At 40.4% G+C, this 17,367-nt stretch overlaps 1 protein-coding gene across 33 annotated transcripts in view; it reads right to left on the reverse strand.

Annotated features, from left to right (window-relative positions):
* The window catches only part of NIN (ninein), a 108,982-nt gene that overhangs the window by 25,082 nt on the left and 66,533 nt on the right, over window positions 1-17,367 (reverse strand). For 19 of the 33 annotated variants that reach the window (XR_012415783.1, XR_012415781.1, XR_012415782.1 and 16 more), the window contains 7 exons: window positions 17,152-17,273; window positions 15,226-15,728; window positions 11,865-14,003; window positions 10,155-10,280; window positions 9,977-10,046; window positions 7,953-8,168; window positions 3,406-3,519 (listed from right to left, as the gene is read on the reverse strand). Coding sequence is in view for 27 of the 33 variants with exons in the window: in XM_073997369.1 (XP_073853470.1) it covers window positions 3,406-3,519; window positions 7,953-8,168; window positions 9,977-10,046; window positions 10,155-10,280; window positions 11,865-14,003; window positions 15,226-15,728; window positions 17,152-17,273 (3,290 nt within the window). In the remaining 6 variants the exon portion in view is untranslated. The remainder of the gene's footprint in view (window positions 1-3,405; window positions 3,520-7,952; window positions 8,169-9,976; window positions 10,047-10,154; window positions 10,281-11,864; window positions 14,004-15,225; window positions 15,729-17,151; window positions 17,274-17,367) is intronic. The other 14 variants (XR_012415784.1, XR_012415785.1, XR_012415786.1 and 11 more) reach the window with 1 other exon arrangement.

A 17,367-nucleotide genomic window follows, 5' to 3' on the forward strand; every position in this document is an offset into this window, starting at 1 on the left:
AATAACATACTGCCATTCTGTCATCAATTTAACACATGTAGCATATTACATTTTCCTCATGCTTTTAACTAGAAAAATGTTTTTCAAAAAATCAGTCAAGACTATAGAATTGGGCTGTGGGGGTGGCTCACACCTGTAATCCCAGCACTTTGGGAAGCCAAGGTGGGGAGGATCACTTGACGTCAAGAGTTTGAGGTCAGCCTGGTGAACATGGTGAAACCTCGTCTTTATTAAAAATACAAAAATTAGCCAGACATGGTGGTGCACGCCTGTAATCCCAGCCACTTGGGAGGCTGAGGCAGGAGAATTGCTTGAACCTGGGAGGTGGAGGCTGCAGTGAGCCGAGATGACTGCACTCCAGGCTGCGCGACAGAGACCTGTCTCCAAAACAAAAGCACCCTAGAATTGGCACGGACCACATACAGGGTATGTGGCAAAACCCAAAGGCAAGTTTAAAGATAAAACCGTGTTTTCAGCTTGTTTCCTGTACTCTTCCTTTCAGAAGATGCCTACGCTGACTGGCCAGTAAAATGTTGTTGTTGTGAACACACTGGCTTTTCCTCTCTACTTCATGAAATCAAGACAAACCAAATACTGTTTTTATTCCTTTTCAACATCAATGCTGGTACTAATCTCATTTTGGGCTGGATACTTCTTCGTCAGGAGTTGGGGGTCAGGGGACATTCTGGACATTGTAGGATGTTTCACAGCGTCTCTGGCTTTATTCACAAGATGCCAGTAACCCCCCAGCTTCCAGTTGTGAAAATAAAAAATGTGCCCAGACGCTGATAAATGTTCTGGGGTGGGAGAGCAATCCTCACCCCCTCACCCTGTTGAGAACTCATGCTTTAAAGAAGCTGTTTCTTATACTTAACCCTTTCCCATAGTTCATAGGTTTTTAACTTTCCTCTATTTCACTTGGCTGTTCAATTCTTTATTATTATGATTTTACGACCATCTTTCTACTTCCTGAACCTGAAATTCTTTCACATTTAGCTGTAGGAATAGACCTTCAGGGATGAATCTTGTCTTCAACTGGCGACAAATCCAGCACAGCTTACAAATCTGAACAAGTCAGAAGGATATAGGAAAATGTATTCTGAAATGCCTGGGCACTGGTTTAATAAAGGACCTTCTACTTTATCCACTGCCTTGCCTCCCCACCCTCCAGACACCCATAAAGCTTGATACCACTTTGGATGTCTGTAGACTGGCATGTGACTTCTGCTAATGCTATTTGTGTTTCCTTTCAGTGCAACAAATAACACACATAGATGTGCTTTGTGAACTCTGAATCACAGTAGCATACACAGTGACACATGCCTTCTAGGTCCACGTTGTATAACAGCAATGATAGGCTGATACTACCCTATTCTTGGCATCCAAAAGGATCCAGGTGCCTGATAAAACAGCTTTCTACCAAAAGCAGACCAGGCTATTTCTTCATCTCACTATACCAATGCCTCTGTTTAAAAAAATAAAATACATAAATAAATGAAAAGATGCTGATGACGTCCTCATCATGTTATTTTTCTCCTAGCTCTGCTCCTTTCCTTCTGTTCTCCAGCTTAGCAAAGCCACAAAGCACACATTTCCCATACTATGAATTTGAAACCAATCATTATCATCTAAAGGCTGAACAACAGATAGGCTTTCAAAAAGTCAAGGAAAAAAGGATGCTCAAGTTAATTAGGATAAAGTTGGTAATAACAGCCTTGGAATACTTCATCCCACAGAAAGGCCCTATGAGTTTTAACTTCTGTTATGTTTATCTGGACAGGCAACTTCTCTAGTCACAGCAGAACATGCATTTTGCATAGCAGTAGTTGACTTGAAAAGGTTCTTATAAAGCATTTATTGAGTACCAGTACTGTACTAGGCATTATGAAAGACACACATACCCCGAGGGTTTATAATGCTATTAAGAAAGCCAGACTCATAGGAGTCAATCAGATCCACATAAACATAACACCAGATGGTACAGACTCAATGTTTCCACATTCAGGAAAGGACAACTTTGTGCTTACAGGCTGAAGAGACAGATGTAAGACAGAAAATTTTATATGAGTGCCATCATCTGATGCTGAAGTAAACAAATGGAACAACTAAATTTTCCTACTATAAATCAGTATTGTTCCAATTGAAAGACTCCTGTAAATACTGAAAATTAGGACAATGTTTAGGACACAATTTTTTTTTCCAACAATGCATTTCTCCATGGGAGGACATAATTTTTAAGTTGAGATCTCTTTCATATTTTCATATTTAAAAATAAGCCTTTTTTCTTATTTATTTTTTTTGAGACAGAGTGTTCTGTCGCCCAGGCTGGAGTGCAGGGGCACAGCAGCGCAATCTCAGCTCACTGGAGGCTTGACTTCCTGACTTCAGGTGATCCTCCCATCTCAGCCTCCTGAGTAGCTGGGACTACAGGTGCACACCACTACGCCCAGCTAATTTTTTGTAGAGATGTGGTTTTGTCCTGTTGCCCAGGCTGGTCTCAAATTCCTGGCCTCAAGTGATCTGCCCACCTTGGCCTCCCAAAGTATTGGGGTGACAGGCATGAGCCACTGTGCCTGGTCTAAAGTTAAGCCTTTGAAACTTTGAAATAGGCTTCTGAAAGCCAAATTCATAAGTGAGACTGCATGCCATCATGCTCTAGAACTGATGCCTCAGTTGCTAGAGAAAAAGGCAGAAGGACCGGCTTCATCAGTGTCTCACAAATCAGTGTGAACAGAATTAGAAAAGTTATAAGCAAGATAGTCCCCCTCCTTTTAGACAAACACGTTACTTTATCTATAACCTGAGTGAAAGAACAATTTCTTAAACTGAAGTGGTTGGGATTCATTCATGATAATAGAATTTTAGAGTGGGCCGGATACAGTGGCTCACACCTGTAATCCCAGCACTTTAGGGGCTGACGTGGATGGATTGCTTGAGCCCAGGAGTTCGAGACCAGTCTGGCCAACATGGCAAAACCCCACCTCTACTAAAAACACAGAAATTATCTGGGTGTGGTGGCGGGCACCTGTAATCCCAGCTGCTCGGGAGGCTGAGGCACGAGAATTGCTTGAGCCTGGGAGCCAGAGGTTGCAGTGAGCTGAGATTGCACCACTGCACTCCACCCTAGGCAACAGAGGGAAGAAGGAAACTGTCTTAAAAAAAGGGGGGGGGGATTTTAGAGTGTACAACATATATAAGTTAGATGCATGGATAATTAGCAATAGCCTTTACAAATCTGATTTTGCCCTTTAGGTCCTCAACTTTGCCAAGCAGCAAGTCCTCAGCTACCAACTAGTTGATAGGACTCGGTACAAAAGACAACTGGTGGCTAGAAATACCAGCCCACCAGGAGCCCACCAGGTACATATTGTTCTGTGAACCCCCCTAAGCTGCACACAGCCTTACCTGTTTCATTTTCTCCAGTTCATCTTTGAGAAGGAGGTTTTCCTGTTCCACAATATGGGTCTGTATTTTAATTTCAGAGAGTTCTGCCTCTAGAGAAGACACTAAAGTGGAGGACTAAGAGAAAAATAAAAAAGTCAAATAACAGACATACATATTTAGACTGGGGAAACTTACTAAGTTCATTAAAGGCCATAGGAAGGAAATAATAATATGAACTCAATGACACTGTTTTATGACCATTTTTTATCCTTATACGTAAAAGACTTTCCACTTAAACGGCATGGAAAATTCAACACCACTTCATGCTAAAAACTCTCAATAAACTACGTACTGATGGAATGTATCTCCAAATAATAAGAGCTATTTATGACAAACCCACAGCCAATATCATACTGAATGGGTAAAAGCTGGAAGCATTCCCTTTGAAAACTGGCACAAGACAAGGATGCCCTCTCTCACCACTCCTATTCAACACAGTGTTGGAAGTTCTGGCCAGGAATTTCTTTCTCAGTCAGGCAAGAGAAAGAAATGAAGGGTATTCAAATAGGAAGAGAGGAAGTCAAATTGTCTGTTTGCAGATGACATGATTGTATATTTAGAAAACCCCATTGTCTCAGCTCAAATCTCCTTAAGCTGATAAGCGACTTCAGCAAAGTCTCAGGATACAAAATCAATGTGCAAAAATCACAAGCATTCCTATATGCCAATAATAGTCAAATCATGAGTGAACTTCCATTCACAATTGCTACCAAGAGAATAAAAATACCTAGGAATCCAACTTACAAGGGACATGAAGGTCCTCTTCAATGAGAACTACAAACCACTGCTCAAGGAAATAAAAGAGGACACAAACAAATGGAAAAACATTCCATGCTCATGGATAGGAAGAAACAATATCATGAAAATGGTCATACTGCCCAAAGTAATTTATAGATTCAATGCTGTTTCTATCAAGCTACCATAGACTTTCTTCACAGAATTAGAAAAAACTACTTTAAATTTCATATGGAACCAAAAAGCCCATATAGCCACAACAATCCTAAGCAAAAAGAACAAAGCTGGGGGCATCACGCTACCTGACTTCAAACTCTACTACAAGGCTACAGTAACCAAAACAGCATGGTACTGGTACCAAAACAGATATATAGACCAATGGAACAGAATAGAGACCTCAGAAATAACGCCACACATCTACCACCATCTGATCTTTGACAAACCTGACAAAAGCAATGGGGAAAGGATTCCCTATTTAATAAATGGTGTTGGGAAAACTGGCTAGCCATATGCAGAAAACTGAAACTGGAACGCTTCTTTATACCTTATACAAAAATCAACTCAAGATGGATTAAAGACTTAAACAAAAGACCTAAAACCCTAACAACCCTAGAAGAAAACCTAGGCAATACCATTCAGGACATAGGTATGGACAAAGACTTCATGATTTCTAAGGTAAGTTTTGCATGTTTCTACACTGTAAAGTTACTGTCTTTTTCTTGGAGGAGATACTTTGAGGCTATACAAATCCTGTTTCTCCTCAAACTTCTGCTTATTAATTCTAGCATCTATCAATGCATGTTGTCTACAACTTTTATTACTGGGGTGTTTGCCTAATGATGGTTTTCTATTTTCTTCATTTATTGGAATTAGAGCTGTTGTCTTCCCTCCCCGGTTAACTTTTTTATATCGATATGGACTCATATTTATTTATTCAGTTTTTTTGGTGGCTATACAAGGTCTCACTCTGCTGCCCAGGCTGAAGTGCAGTGGTGCAGTCTTGGCTCACTGCAGCCTCAACCTCCCGGGCTCAAGCAATTCTCCCGCCTCAGCCTCCTGAATAGCTGGGACTATAGGGGCATGCCACCATGCCCCGCTAATTTTTTTTTTATTCTTTGTAGAGATGGGGTTTCACCATGTTGGCCAGGCTGGCTGCAAACTCCTGGGCTCAAGTGATCCACCTGCCTTGACCCCACAAAGTGCTGGGACTACAGGCATGAGCCACTATACCCTGGCTGGTATTTATTGTAGTCTATGTTTATTTCATAATTATTTTATTGTATACTATCATTTATTTTGGTGATCAAATTGTTCCAGCTTTGGCCATTAGGAGCCCCTTCAGCTAGGGGCCTGTGCCCTTTTGACATGTCCTGTCTTTTTTTCAAAGAAACACCTTTTTCCTTCTGGCCCCATGAGATGTTCCAGGCTTATCCTGTATTTTCTCTGCCCCAGCCCTAGAATCATTTTTCCAAGGAACCCTGGTTCCTTTTATAAGAGAATGGTGCTTACTTAGTAACCAAGATCTGGGCAATCCATGCATATATACACATCTATGTTTCTGTATCTATCTAGCTTTTTATATATGTTAGAAACCATGAATTTATACAAATAGATCTCAATCTAACATCAGAGGGCTCATCTTAGCATTCCCCATTGCCCCCCTTGCAACTTCTTCTCCAACAGTGAGAAATCTAGTTCTCATTGCTCACAACCTATTTACTTATTTGTTCAATTCTAGTAATACATATAGTTTCAGAATTACTAACCCATACCTCTCATGAGAATCCTGTTTACTGACTAGATTATCATAGCATGTAGGTACAGTTCATCTTGTCTTTAGCCCGGATAGTATCCAGTCAAGATACTAATTTCTGAATTACTTAAGATGATTGTTTTCTTCCCCAGTGTGGTTATATTATCCATTTATAATACAGTTAGGCTCATCTGTTCATGTATGTGCTCCCTTTGGGTTTCTTCCTCCACCACTACCATATTGATTAGTTTTACTTGTGTACTTATTTTGGGGGTATGTGAAACATCATTGTGGTTCTAAGTCAGAGCTATATGAAAAGATAAACTCAGAGAAGTGTCACTGGCCTTTCTTGTCCCTTCTAGCGCATTCTCATTCCTCTGTTCCATCCCTTTCCCATCCGTCCTTTTTAGTTTCTGGTTTATCATTCTTATGTTTCTTTTGCACAAATGAGCAGACATGTATTTTTAATATCCCTTTCTAATACACACAAAGGCATTCTATAGATAACTTTTTTGCACTTTTTTTTTCACTTAACAGTATGTCTTGGAAATCATTTCATATAAATAGGGATTTCTTTTCTTCCTTTAACAGCTACACAGTATTACTTCATGGTATGGACATACCCCCCACATTTATTCACCTCTTCTCCTACATATCAGCATCTATGTTGTTTCCACAATTTTGCAATTGGAAACAGTGCTGCGGTGAGTAACCCTCTGCGTACGAGTTTTCATATTGTTGGGATAGATTCCTAGAAGTGAGATTTCCAGGGCAAAAGCTAGGTACACATGTAATTTTGTTAGGTATTGTCAAATTCACCTACAAAAAGGCAGATCAGTTTGCATTCTCCCAGCAAAGTATGAAAGAGTATGTTTCCCCACAGCCTTGCCCACAGAGCATGCTGTCATATTTTAAAACTGATGCCGGTCTTACAGGTGAGAAATTATACAACAGTGTTGTTTTAATTTGCGTTTCTCTACTTATGAGTGATTCTGAACATTTTTCCATAGATTTGAGGGCCATTTTAATCATTTTATTTTATTATTTAGAGATAGGGTCTCACCCAGGCTAGAGTGTAGTGGTGCAGCCTCAAGCTCCTGGGCTCAAGGGATCCTCCGGCCTTAGCTTCCTGAGTAGCTAGGACCACAGGTGTGCGCCACTGCACCTAGCCAATTTTTAAACTTTTTTTAGAGATGGAGTCTTGCTATGTTGTCAAGGCTGGTATTGAACTCCTAGGCTCAAGCTATTCTCCTGCCTTGGCCTCCCAAAGTGCTGGGATGACAGGTGTGAGCCACCACGCCTGGCCCATTTTTATCTTCTGTGTGTGATTTATTTGTTCGTATGTTTCTCCCATTTTGCTATCAAATTTTTGGTCCCATGTCCCTCTATTTTTAAGAGTTCTTTACTAATAGGGATATTAGGCCTTTTTACTGTGGTATATGTTGTGAATATTTTCTCCTAGTTTGTCAGTTGTCTTCTAACTTTGTTTATGGTATTTTATTGCCATGTAAATATTTTTTAACATATAGGTAATTTTTTCTTTTATTGCCTCTGGTTTTTGAGTTACAGTTAAATAGCCTTTCTTTACACCAGGGTTAAAGACAAATTCACCTATATTTTCTTCAAGTATTTGTATAGTTTAATTTTTTTATATTTAGTCTCCCAATCCAATTAAGTTTATCCTTGTGCATGGAATGAAATACAGGTCTAATTTTATCTGCTTCCAAATGTCTACTCAGTTGTTCGGGCACCATTAATGAAAAAGTCCATCTTTACCCCAGTGGGTTGAGAAGCGGCCTTGGCTATATACTATGTTTCCATTTGTATTTGGGTCTAATTCTAGCCTTTCTATTCCACTTATCTACTTGTCTGTTCATGTGCCAGGACCATACTGTTTTAATTACTAAGGCTTTATGTTTAAGGAAGTTTAATACAAACATTTCTTCTATTTCTTGGGATTTCCTCAAAAAAAAAAAAAAAAAAAAAAAAAAAAAAGCTGCCGGATGGCTACAGACCATACCTGCACTTTACAACGTTCCAGTTCTTCTTTCAGATTAAACTTCTCTTGTTCCTGTTCCTCCAATGCACTGTTTCCTGGCTCTTTTTCCTTCTGGCATAGCATTTCTGTTAGACGTTGATTAAGTTCTTGCAGTTTTTCCTGGTTTTGAGAGTTCTTTTGGCTAAGTTCTGTATTTTCCAAATCCAACTGTTGGTTTTTGATTTCTAATTCTGAAATCTAATTAAAATTAAAATAAGTTTTTAAAACTTGTTACCCTACTTGTGCTAAAAAAAAAAAAAACAGATCTAGAGACATAATTGTCTTTTCCCTCTCTATGTAAAGTTTAAAATATATATAATTTCAAAACAGAAATAATACACACTCATTATTACAAATTCAATCCATTCAGAAGTGTATGAAGAAGTGAGACACTCAGTCTAACCCCACTCCACAGGGGAGCCCATTGTCCACAGCTGGATACGTGTCCCTCCAGATCATTTTCTATGCATATACAGAACCCATACACACATACAGATTCTTTTCTTCTCTTTAGCAAAAATTTGGAAATTTTATGTTTGGACAGCTTTCTTTTTCTACTTATAATATCTTAAAGACTCTTTCCAGGCCAGGCACGGTGGCTCACGCCTGTAATCCCAGCACTTCAGGACGCCGAGGCAGGCGATCACCTGAGGTGTCAGGAGTTTAAGACCAGCCTGGACAATATGATGAAACCCCATCTCTACAAAAATACAAAAATTAGCCGGGCGTGGTGGCGTGTGCCTGTAATCCCAGCTACTTAGGAGGCTGAGACAAGAGAATCGCTTGAACCCAGGGGGCAGAAGTTGCAGTGGGCTGAGATCGCGCCATTGCACTCCAGCCTGGGCAACAAGAGTGAAACTCCGTCTCAAAAAAAAAGACTCTTTCCAAGTCAGTGTGCTCAGCAGCCACCACATACTCTACTTTTGATTGGCTACAGGATATTCCATGTAGTAAGATATTCCATAATGCATTTATCTGTTCCCACATTGATAAAGTTTTTAAAATCATTATTTCTTTTAAATGGATCTTTTAGAAAATCCATTTATACATGGTAGCATTTTGTATTTAGAATTATTTTTTAGAAGTAGGATTGCTAGGTTAGAAGATCTGTATACATACATATGTTCATTACTGTTTCAACAGATACCTCCAATATGTCTTCCTCACAGTGCTACCACCTTATAATCCTAACAACAATGCATGGGCACAGTCATTTCCTCACATCCTTTTAAATACTAGATTACTTTTTGCTAATTCAATAGGTTAAAAAAGAAACACACTGAATTTGCACTTCTCTAATCACTAATAAGGCTAACCATCTTTTGTATTCTTTTTTTTTCCTGTGACTTGACCATTCACATAGACTGCCTATATTTCAACTGGATTTTCCCATTTATTTGTAAGAGTCCAAAATACATTTTGGATGTTAACACCTTGTCTATTTCAAGTGCTGAAAATACTCTTTCCCAATATGTCCTTGTCTTTTGACTGCTTCAGACAGATTAAACGGCCTTCCCTTTTTATAACTGCATGTTGTAAGATTACACAAATTGAGCACTGAATGGCACCAGCTATCTAAATAAATTGTAATTCTGTGAAATGATATGCTGATTAGCTGGCATTCTGTATATGTGAAATTCTGTCCCTTAACTTTCTGCTTTCAATCATGAAGAAAAAGGGAGGGCTAACATTAACTGAAACTGCACAAAGGCTAGAGCTAATATTTCGTAGGTATGGTTTTAGAGGTATCACCTCCCCAACTCTGCTGATTATAAAGCTTTATTAAGCACTTAGGGCCTAGAATAATATATACATTATTTAACATAAAACAGGAAGCTAAGTTTAGAGTTAGTATGAGGTAAGTTTCCATTTTCAAATTCAGAATTTACAACCTTCCCATCATTAGCTATACGTTATTCATTACTGTGTGCTGTAAATTTATAAATTTCAAAAAAAGGGAAAATTTTGGAGTCAAAAAACATTGAGAAATATTAAGTATTCCTTACCTGTTTCTTTAAATTTTCAACTATCTTCTGAACTGCAGCATTTTCTTGTTTTACAGTTTCCGTCTTTTGCCTAAAGGAATGATGAAAATAAAATTTAACGGTTAGACTTTAAAAGTTGATGTAAAAGAATTTTAGTCTTTGCAAAAATGTCTTAGGAAAATGTAAGTATATGTCTTACCACATTTCTTCCTGAGATCCATTTAATTTCCCTAATTTCAGGTTAGAAATGCTATCTTCTTCATTTAAAGTAGTAATTTCATTTCTCAAAATAGAATTTTCCTGTTGAAGCTTTTCAGATTCATATCTGAAGCACAGAGATTGAAAAAAATAGTTACAAGGCAGTCATCTGGCATCTTTGGAAAATATTTTCTAGTAACTTCCAAAAGGATGAGTATTCAATGCCAGTTAAAGAGAAAAGTCTAAATTAGTAGTCTCTTAGTACTTGGAAATCAAGTTATGACATATTGACACATTTCTTTTGGGAAGTAAGAATTTCACTAAAAGATGTTAGAGAAGTGTAACTAAAAAAACCTTAAGCCTGGAGAAATGAATCGAGACTCAATGCTCATTCTGGTTGTTGATTTTTCTCAATGGCAAGCATATTGCTTTGAGCAAATGACTTCATTTATCTCAGTCTCAAGTCCTACCTGTTCTGAATACACATAAGCCACGTTACAAAGCTATATTAGCTTAGTTTTAGGCCCCTGGGTACCTAGGGAAAGAAAATTCTCTATGTAAATCAAAGGGCCATAATGAAATATGTACACTGTTTACTTCGTGATTTTATTCATCTCATTATATTCTGATTTTTAGGACTAAAAATGGTCTGAAGAAGAGGAAAAACTATATTCAGAATTAAATTATTCCAGAGACATTTCAAACATCCTTTAATAGTTTACAAGTTTTTTGTTTTTTTTTAAACAAATTTGCTGGAAGACTATGCAATTATATTTTACAATGTCAAGTGGACAGTGGTTCAAATTAGTTCTACCTTTATCTCTGCTTTTCAAGCATATTTATTAGAATCTGGAGGCTCCTCAAATTATATGTTCTAAGATAAATTTCCACTGTTTTGTTTTGTCTCTCTTTTTTTTTTTTTTTTTTTTTAAGAGACAGGGTCTTACTCTGTCACCCAGTCTGGAACGCAATGGCATGATCATGGTTCACTGCAGCTTTGACCTCTCAAGCTCAAGCAACCCACCCGCCCACCTCAGCCTCCCAAGTAGCCAGGACCACAGGTGTGCACCACCACACCCAGCAAACATTTATTTTATTTTTCTGTGGAGGCAGTCTTGCTATGTTCCCTAGGCTCATCTGGAAACTCCTGGCCTCAAGAAATCCTCTTGCCTTGGCCTCCCAAAGAGTTGAGATTGCAGACGTAAGCCGTGGTGCCTGGCCATTTGCACTGTTTATGGGTTATCAGCATGTGCTTCAAGTGATATGAGTACAAAACTATAAAGACAGAACATTTTTTCTATATTAGCATAAGAAATGAGTTCTTATCTACTAAGTTAATAATACACAAAAAGTCATTCATTTGTATATAATGTGTTTCCTCAAAATGAGGAAAGTAACACTTAGCCAAATGAAGTAAGTGCTAGAAAAAGTTAAAGAGGTACATTGAGGATGCATGTGGTTAAATAGCAAACACTGGCCATTGTGAACTTTCACACCCCATATGAACATTTGTTTGCTACAGAGGAAGGGAATGCCTCCTAAACAAGGTTATTTTATTTGTTAATACGGCACAGAAGCAGAAGGAAGTCTAGAGAGTACTGCTCTCTTCTTGAAGACTAATAGGTTAGTTTCTCTAGACACAGCAAGCAACGGAAGTTAGATCTGGTGAGGCTCTGTGGGATTCGTGACGTCTAGAAGGTACATACATTACCTCAGAAGTTCAACTTTTTGCTGCATCTCACTGCAGGTGATCTGCAAGTCATGCATCATGGCCTTCAGCTCTTCCTCCTTTTCTCCTTGAGAAAGTACATCTTTTTGCTTAACTAAAATAGTGACTCTCTCCTTCAACTTCCTAGTCAGCTCCTGTAGCTTTGTTTTCTCCAGTTCTAACTCTGCTATTGTGGCCTGACGCTGAAAATGTTTGTCTTGAAAGCCTAGGAGAGTAGTGTTTTCCTCCAGTATAACTTGATTCTGTACTCTTGGCCTTTCTTGATGTGTCTGAATTGTTCCATGTAACCAGGCAATTTCATGTGCTTTTACTTTTTCCAAGAGCTGTGTATTCCCCTGCTCAAGGTACTGGTTTTCTTGCTTACATTCTTCTATGACATGATGTACACTCCTAACCCTGGGCACACACTCTTCCAGTGTCTGATTGAGCTGGAGTATATTTGCATCAGGTTCGACTTCCAGGTTCTCTAAACTGGCTTCCCATAAGCAGCAGTCACACTGCTGGACCATGCTTTCCTGCAGCTTCTCAATCTTTCCTTGAAGTCTCAAAACCAGAACATTCAGCTCCTCATTTTCTATTTTGACCTCATCGTAACTCTTTTCCAGGCTAAGGAATGTTTCAGTGACCTCCTCCATTTTCTTCAGCTCATCCTGCAACCTGAAAACCTCCGCAGTGAGTTCTTTGTTATTTTCTAGTGCCTCATCATAGCGTGTCTCCATCATTCTCAGCTCTTCCTGAAGGCAGTCATTTTCTTGGCTCACATCTTCATACAACAGCTTATATTTGGGAGAAGCCTCAGGGATTCTCTCAAGCATCTTTAGTTTCTTTTTTAGCACAGAAACATCAAAAAGTAGGTCCTGTTTCTTTTCAGAAGCTCGATCACAGTCCGCACATAACATCATTAGCTGTTCCTGAAGCTGACTAATCTGATTCTTCAGCTCCCAGGATTCAGTCCTCGTCTCTTCACTGTTTTCAAGCTCGGAAAAACCCTCTACTGAAGCTTCAGACTCCTCTATTTTGACTTCCTTCCTCTGAACAGAGCTCGTCCCTGTACTTCCCAGGTCCCGGACCTCATCATCTTCCAGGTCACTTAGGACATGCCGCCTGGTCACACCTTCTACTTGCTTCGTTCGATTTTGCTGCAAAAACGGCTCTGTTTGTTCCGCAGTATCTCCAAAAAACTCAGTAGCTGGTTCATCCAAACAAGACATTACTAACCCTGGCTCTAACTTTTGTAGCCTCTGTTGCAATCTGGAAATTTCAGTAGCCATTTTCACATTTTCCTTTACTGCCTGTTCATGAGCTCTCTGTAGACTTAAGAGGACGTCCCCATTTTCTTCCAACAGCTGCTCCCCTTGCTGAAGCAGGGACAGGGCTCCATCTCCTTCCACCTCCTCCTCTCCTATCACCTGGGAACCACTCTGAAGCGTGGAGAGAGGAGATGCTGCCTGCTGCATTTCCTTTATTTTACTCTTAAGTCTGGAGATTTCTGTGCTCATCTCAGCTCTTTCTCGATCTGCTTTCTCACAGGTTGTTTTGTGAATGTTCTCCATGGCCAGAAGCTTAGACATCATTTCCTGCCTTTCCTGGTCATGTTCCATTTCTAGTCTTTCCAGCCGCTGGCTGGCCAACTGCTCCGAGGCCCCTGCCTGGCACAGGGCCTCCTCGCGCTCCCTCAGTTCTCGCTCGTGACTGCTCTTCAGCTCGAGAATCTGGTCGGACAGCAGGCTTTGCTGGGTTTCAGATACATTCCTTAGGTCTTCCAGGTCTTGGAGTAGCTGCTCTCTTTCGACAACCATGCTGTTCAAATGTTCTTCGTATGTTTTCTCCAGCATCTCTCTCTCCTGCGTTAGGACCAGAGAAGTTGCTTTCTCTCTCTTAAGAGTCTCTTTCAGCAGCTCCTGGGCTTCCGCACACTCCTGGGTGAGCTCGTCCTTCTCAAACTCCCACTGGGATTTCTCCTCGCGCTGCTGTTCCCGGAGGTCCTTCAGCTCTTGGCGGTAGCGCCCTTCCAGGCTTTGCAGAGCGCTTTCACACCTCTCAGTGACTTTCTGACAATCAGACTGAAACTGGGCTTCTATCTGAGAGGTTCTTCTATTACACTCTGTTTCCATTTTTTCCCTAAATATAGTCAACATACAGCATTATTGAAACTGCCGCCAACTCCAGAAGCAAACAAAAACCATTTTCCCATGCACTGAGAAAGCTGCTAAGCAAACAACTGACATACTCCCTAAAAATGGTCTTAACTTACTCCTGTGTGATTCATTTATACTGGAAAGGGATCTCATTTCTGAAAGCTAAGACTGGCAGCCATAATTCATTTAAAAGACTTACCTCTCTCTGGAGCTAGGGGGAAATCTTAGAAACTAATTTCTCTGGCATACTCCCGGATGTATTTGTTTATGGATTTTTAAACCAAAGACAAAAGACCAAATGCATATTAATCTAATCCGTAACTTGGGAACTATATACCATTCCTTCATGTTAATTAAGCATGCATTATAGGATATCAGTCACATAAATGACACATATTAACAAATTCATTCTGCTTTTGCTTCTTATTTAACAAAGTAGCACCAAGTCAATCAGGATGTGATGAAACAAAGTCCTCAAACAAACCTGGGACTTCACATGAGGAAGGTAAGCACGAAGTGCTGTTTCTTAACTCTGGTAGGAAATGTAATCTTGCCTGGGGTCCAGTTTAGCTTTTCTCAGAAAGCAACATGATTGAACTAGGAAGGAGCCACTTTGGGGATAATCTTATCCTCCTCTTGAGCCTTATAAGATACAATAAATCTGAATACAAGGAATACTTTCCTCTTTTACAAACATAACAAAATAAAAACAGTTCCAATCATCCCAAGGTAGGTTCACATCAAAACAATGGCAAAAGTAGTAAAAAATATTTAAAAGAATCTACTCAATCAATGGGCTACTATGCCTTCTGATTTCTCCAAGTCTCTTAAGCGACTGGCACTTTTTTTTTTTTGACACGGAGTCTCGCTTTGTCACCCAGGCTGGAGTGTAGTGGCACCATCTCAGCTCACTGCAAGCTCCGCCTCCTGGGTTCATGCCATTCTCCTGCCTCAGCCTCCCAAGTAGGTAGGACTACAGGTGCCCGCCACCACGCCCAGCTAATTTTTTTTGTATCTTTAGTAAAGACGGGGTTTCACCGTGCTAGCCAGGATGGTCTTGATCTCCTGACCTCATGATCCCCCCACCTCGGCCTCCCAAAGTGCTGGGATTACAGGCGTGAGCCACTGCGCCCAGCTGCAACTGGCACTTCTTATGCCCTGAGGGATGGCAGCACAGGTAGCTCCGTTTCCCTTCACTTTCTTACCTTCCCTCCTGAAGCTCCTTTTGGTGCTTTTCCAAGAGCTCTTTTCTTAACTCCTCTTTCTCAAGAGTGTGCTTCTCTACCAGGCTCGTCAGCTGCTCCTGGTGAAACCGCTCTAGTTCCTGAGTCAAGCCTCTCACCTTCTCTTCTGTCCAGGCGCGACTCTGAAGGCCTTCCCTCTCCTGCTCAAAGCTTGCTTGAGCCTGCGCCAGTCTAGCCTTGAGCTCCATCTCATGTTCCAGCCTCAGCTTCTCCTGCAGGTGAGTCTTTTCCTCCTCAAGCTTCGCTTGCAGTTGTTTCTTCTCCTCCTCATGCCTGCAAGTGGCCTTATGATGTGCCTCCTTGAGTACTGCTGCTTGCCCCTGAAGTTCAGCAATTTCATTTTTAAGGTCACTTATTTGTTTTTCCAAGGTGTGCATTTCATTCTCGTGCCTTTGCTTCATGTTCTCCTGTGCCTTCTTGCAGCTGACAATGGTTTCATCCAGCTGCTTTTCATAATGGTGCACCTGAAGGCAGAGAGTGACAGCACCACAAGATTACTCAGCTCAAGGCCACTGAAAGCACAGTGATGGAGCAGCAAGTACTTTTTTTTTTTTTCCCTACAAGACATTTCTCATTTCCTGATCTTGTTTTAAAGTAACTGAATTCAACGCTTTAAGCAAGATATTTAAGTCAGGCATGGTTTACATATCTCTTTGAATTGGCTGAATTTTATTAGTCTCTGAACAGCTCTATTAAGAACTGAGCAGCCGTTACACATAGCTACCCTCTGTCTTCCCGTGCATCCTTTCCAACTGTAAACTTAAGTCTTGAAACACATATTTTTTGAGACAGGTTCTCACTGTGTCACCCAAGCTAGAGTACAATGGCATGATTATGGCTCACTGCAACCTTCCATCTCCTGGGCTCAAGCAATGCTCCCACCTCAGCCTCCTGAGTAGCTGGGACTACAGGCACACACCACCTTGACCTGCTAATTTTTTTTTTTTTTTGTAGAGATGGGGTCTCACCATGTTGCCCAGACTGGCCTTGAACTCCTAGGCTCAAGTGGTCTGCCCACCTCGATCTCCCAAAATGTTGGGATTACAGGCGTGAGCCACTGTATCCAGCTGTGTCTTAAAATATTTAATTAAATTCAAATATTTATTGAACACCTATCAGGTACTTGCAGGCCTCAGAACATAATACTCTGGGTAAGACATGGTCCCTGCTATCCAGGAGAAACCAGTCTAGACATGGATATGACAACTATAAGTATAGTAGGCGGCAGAAAATAAAAGGTATAGAAAAAACAGCTACCATGTAACCCAGGGATTCAGTGGAGGGAAAAATCACATTTTAGTTGGAGAAATTCAAGAATGGCTTCATGCAAGAGGCAGCATTAGATATAAATCCTGAAGGGTAAGTAGACTTTCAAGAGGCAGAAAGAAACTAATGTCAGCATAGTTTGTAACAGCACAAGCAAAAGAGGACAGAGTTTTATGGACAACTGGGAATTACCCAGTTCAGCTGGAGGATAAGGTAACTCAAAAGAATGGTGTAAGAGAAAACTGGAAACGTAAGTTGAAGCCTCATGGTAAAGAGTTTAGAGGCCAAGGTTCAGAACTTGTACCTAATTTAGTAGGCAATGCAACATCAAAGGGCTGTTTTTGGTTTCATTGAGATGTTTTTACAAAATAAATTGAGAGATAATATAATGGGTTTCAAGCTTCAAGTTCCACGATTGCCAGGGCTGAAGATATTACATTTTGGAGAAACTCTCCAGAAAAAAAAGGGCCTGGCTATCACCCTACAAAACCATCCTGAGCATGTGGGTTCCCAACATAGAATGTGCTGCTCTATGAGAAAAAGGAATTGGAAATGCCCTACACACATAAGGCTGTCAGAGCCAAAAGAAATTAGAGAAGTGGATTGGTGGGAAGGACTTACTTTATCTTCGAGTTCCAGTCTGAGGCAGCATATGTCCCTGTGATGTTGTTCTTTCATCTGTTCAATGACCAGCTCTGCCTCAATGCTCATATTCAATGGATTGCATTCTTCAGAACCGAGCCCTGAAAACACATGGGACGCATTGATCCTGCAGCAGGTTCTTTCAACAACACAATGTGCATCTGAGGAGGGACATCCAGTTTAACTAAGGAATTG

The sequence above is a fragment of the Macaca fascicularis genome, chromosome 7 (assembly GCF_037993035.2).
Source record: "Macaca fascicularis isolate 582-1 chromosome 7, T2T-MFA8v1.1".
Taxonomy (NCBI): domain Eukaryota; kingdom Metazoa; phylum Chordata; class Mammalia; order Primates; family Cercopithecidae; genus Macaca; species Macaca fascicularis.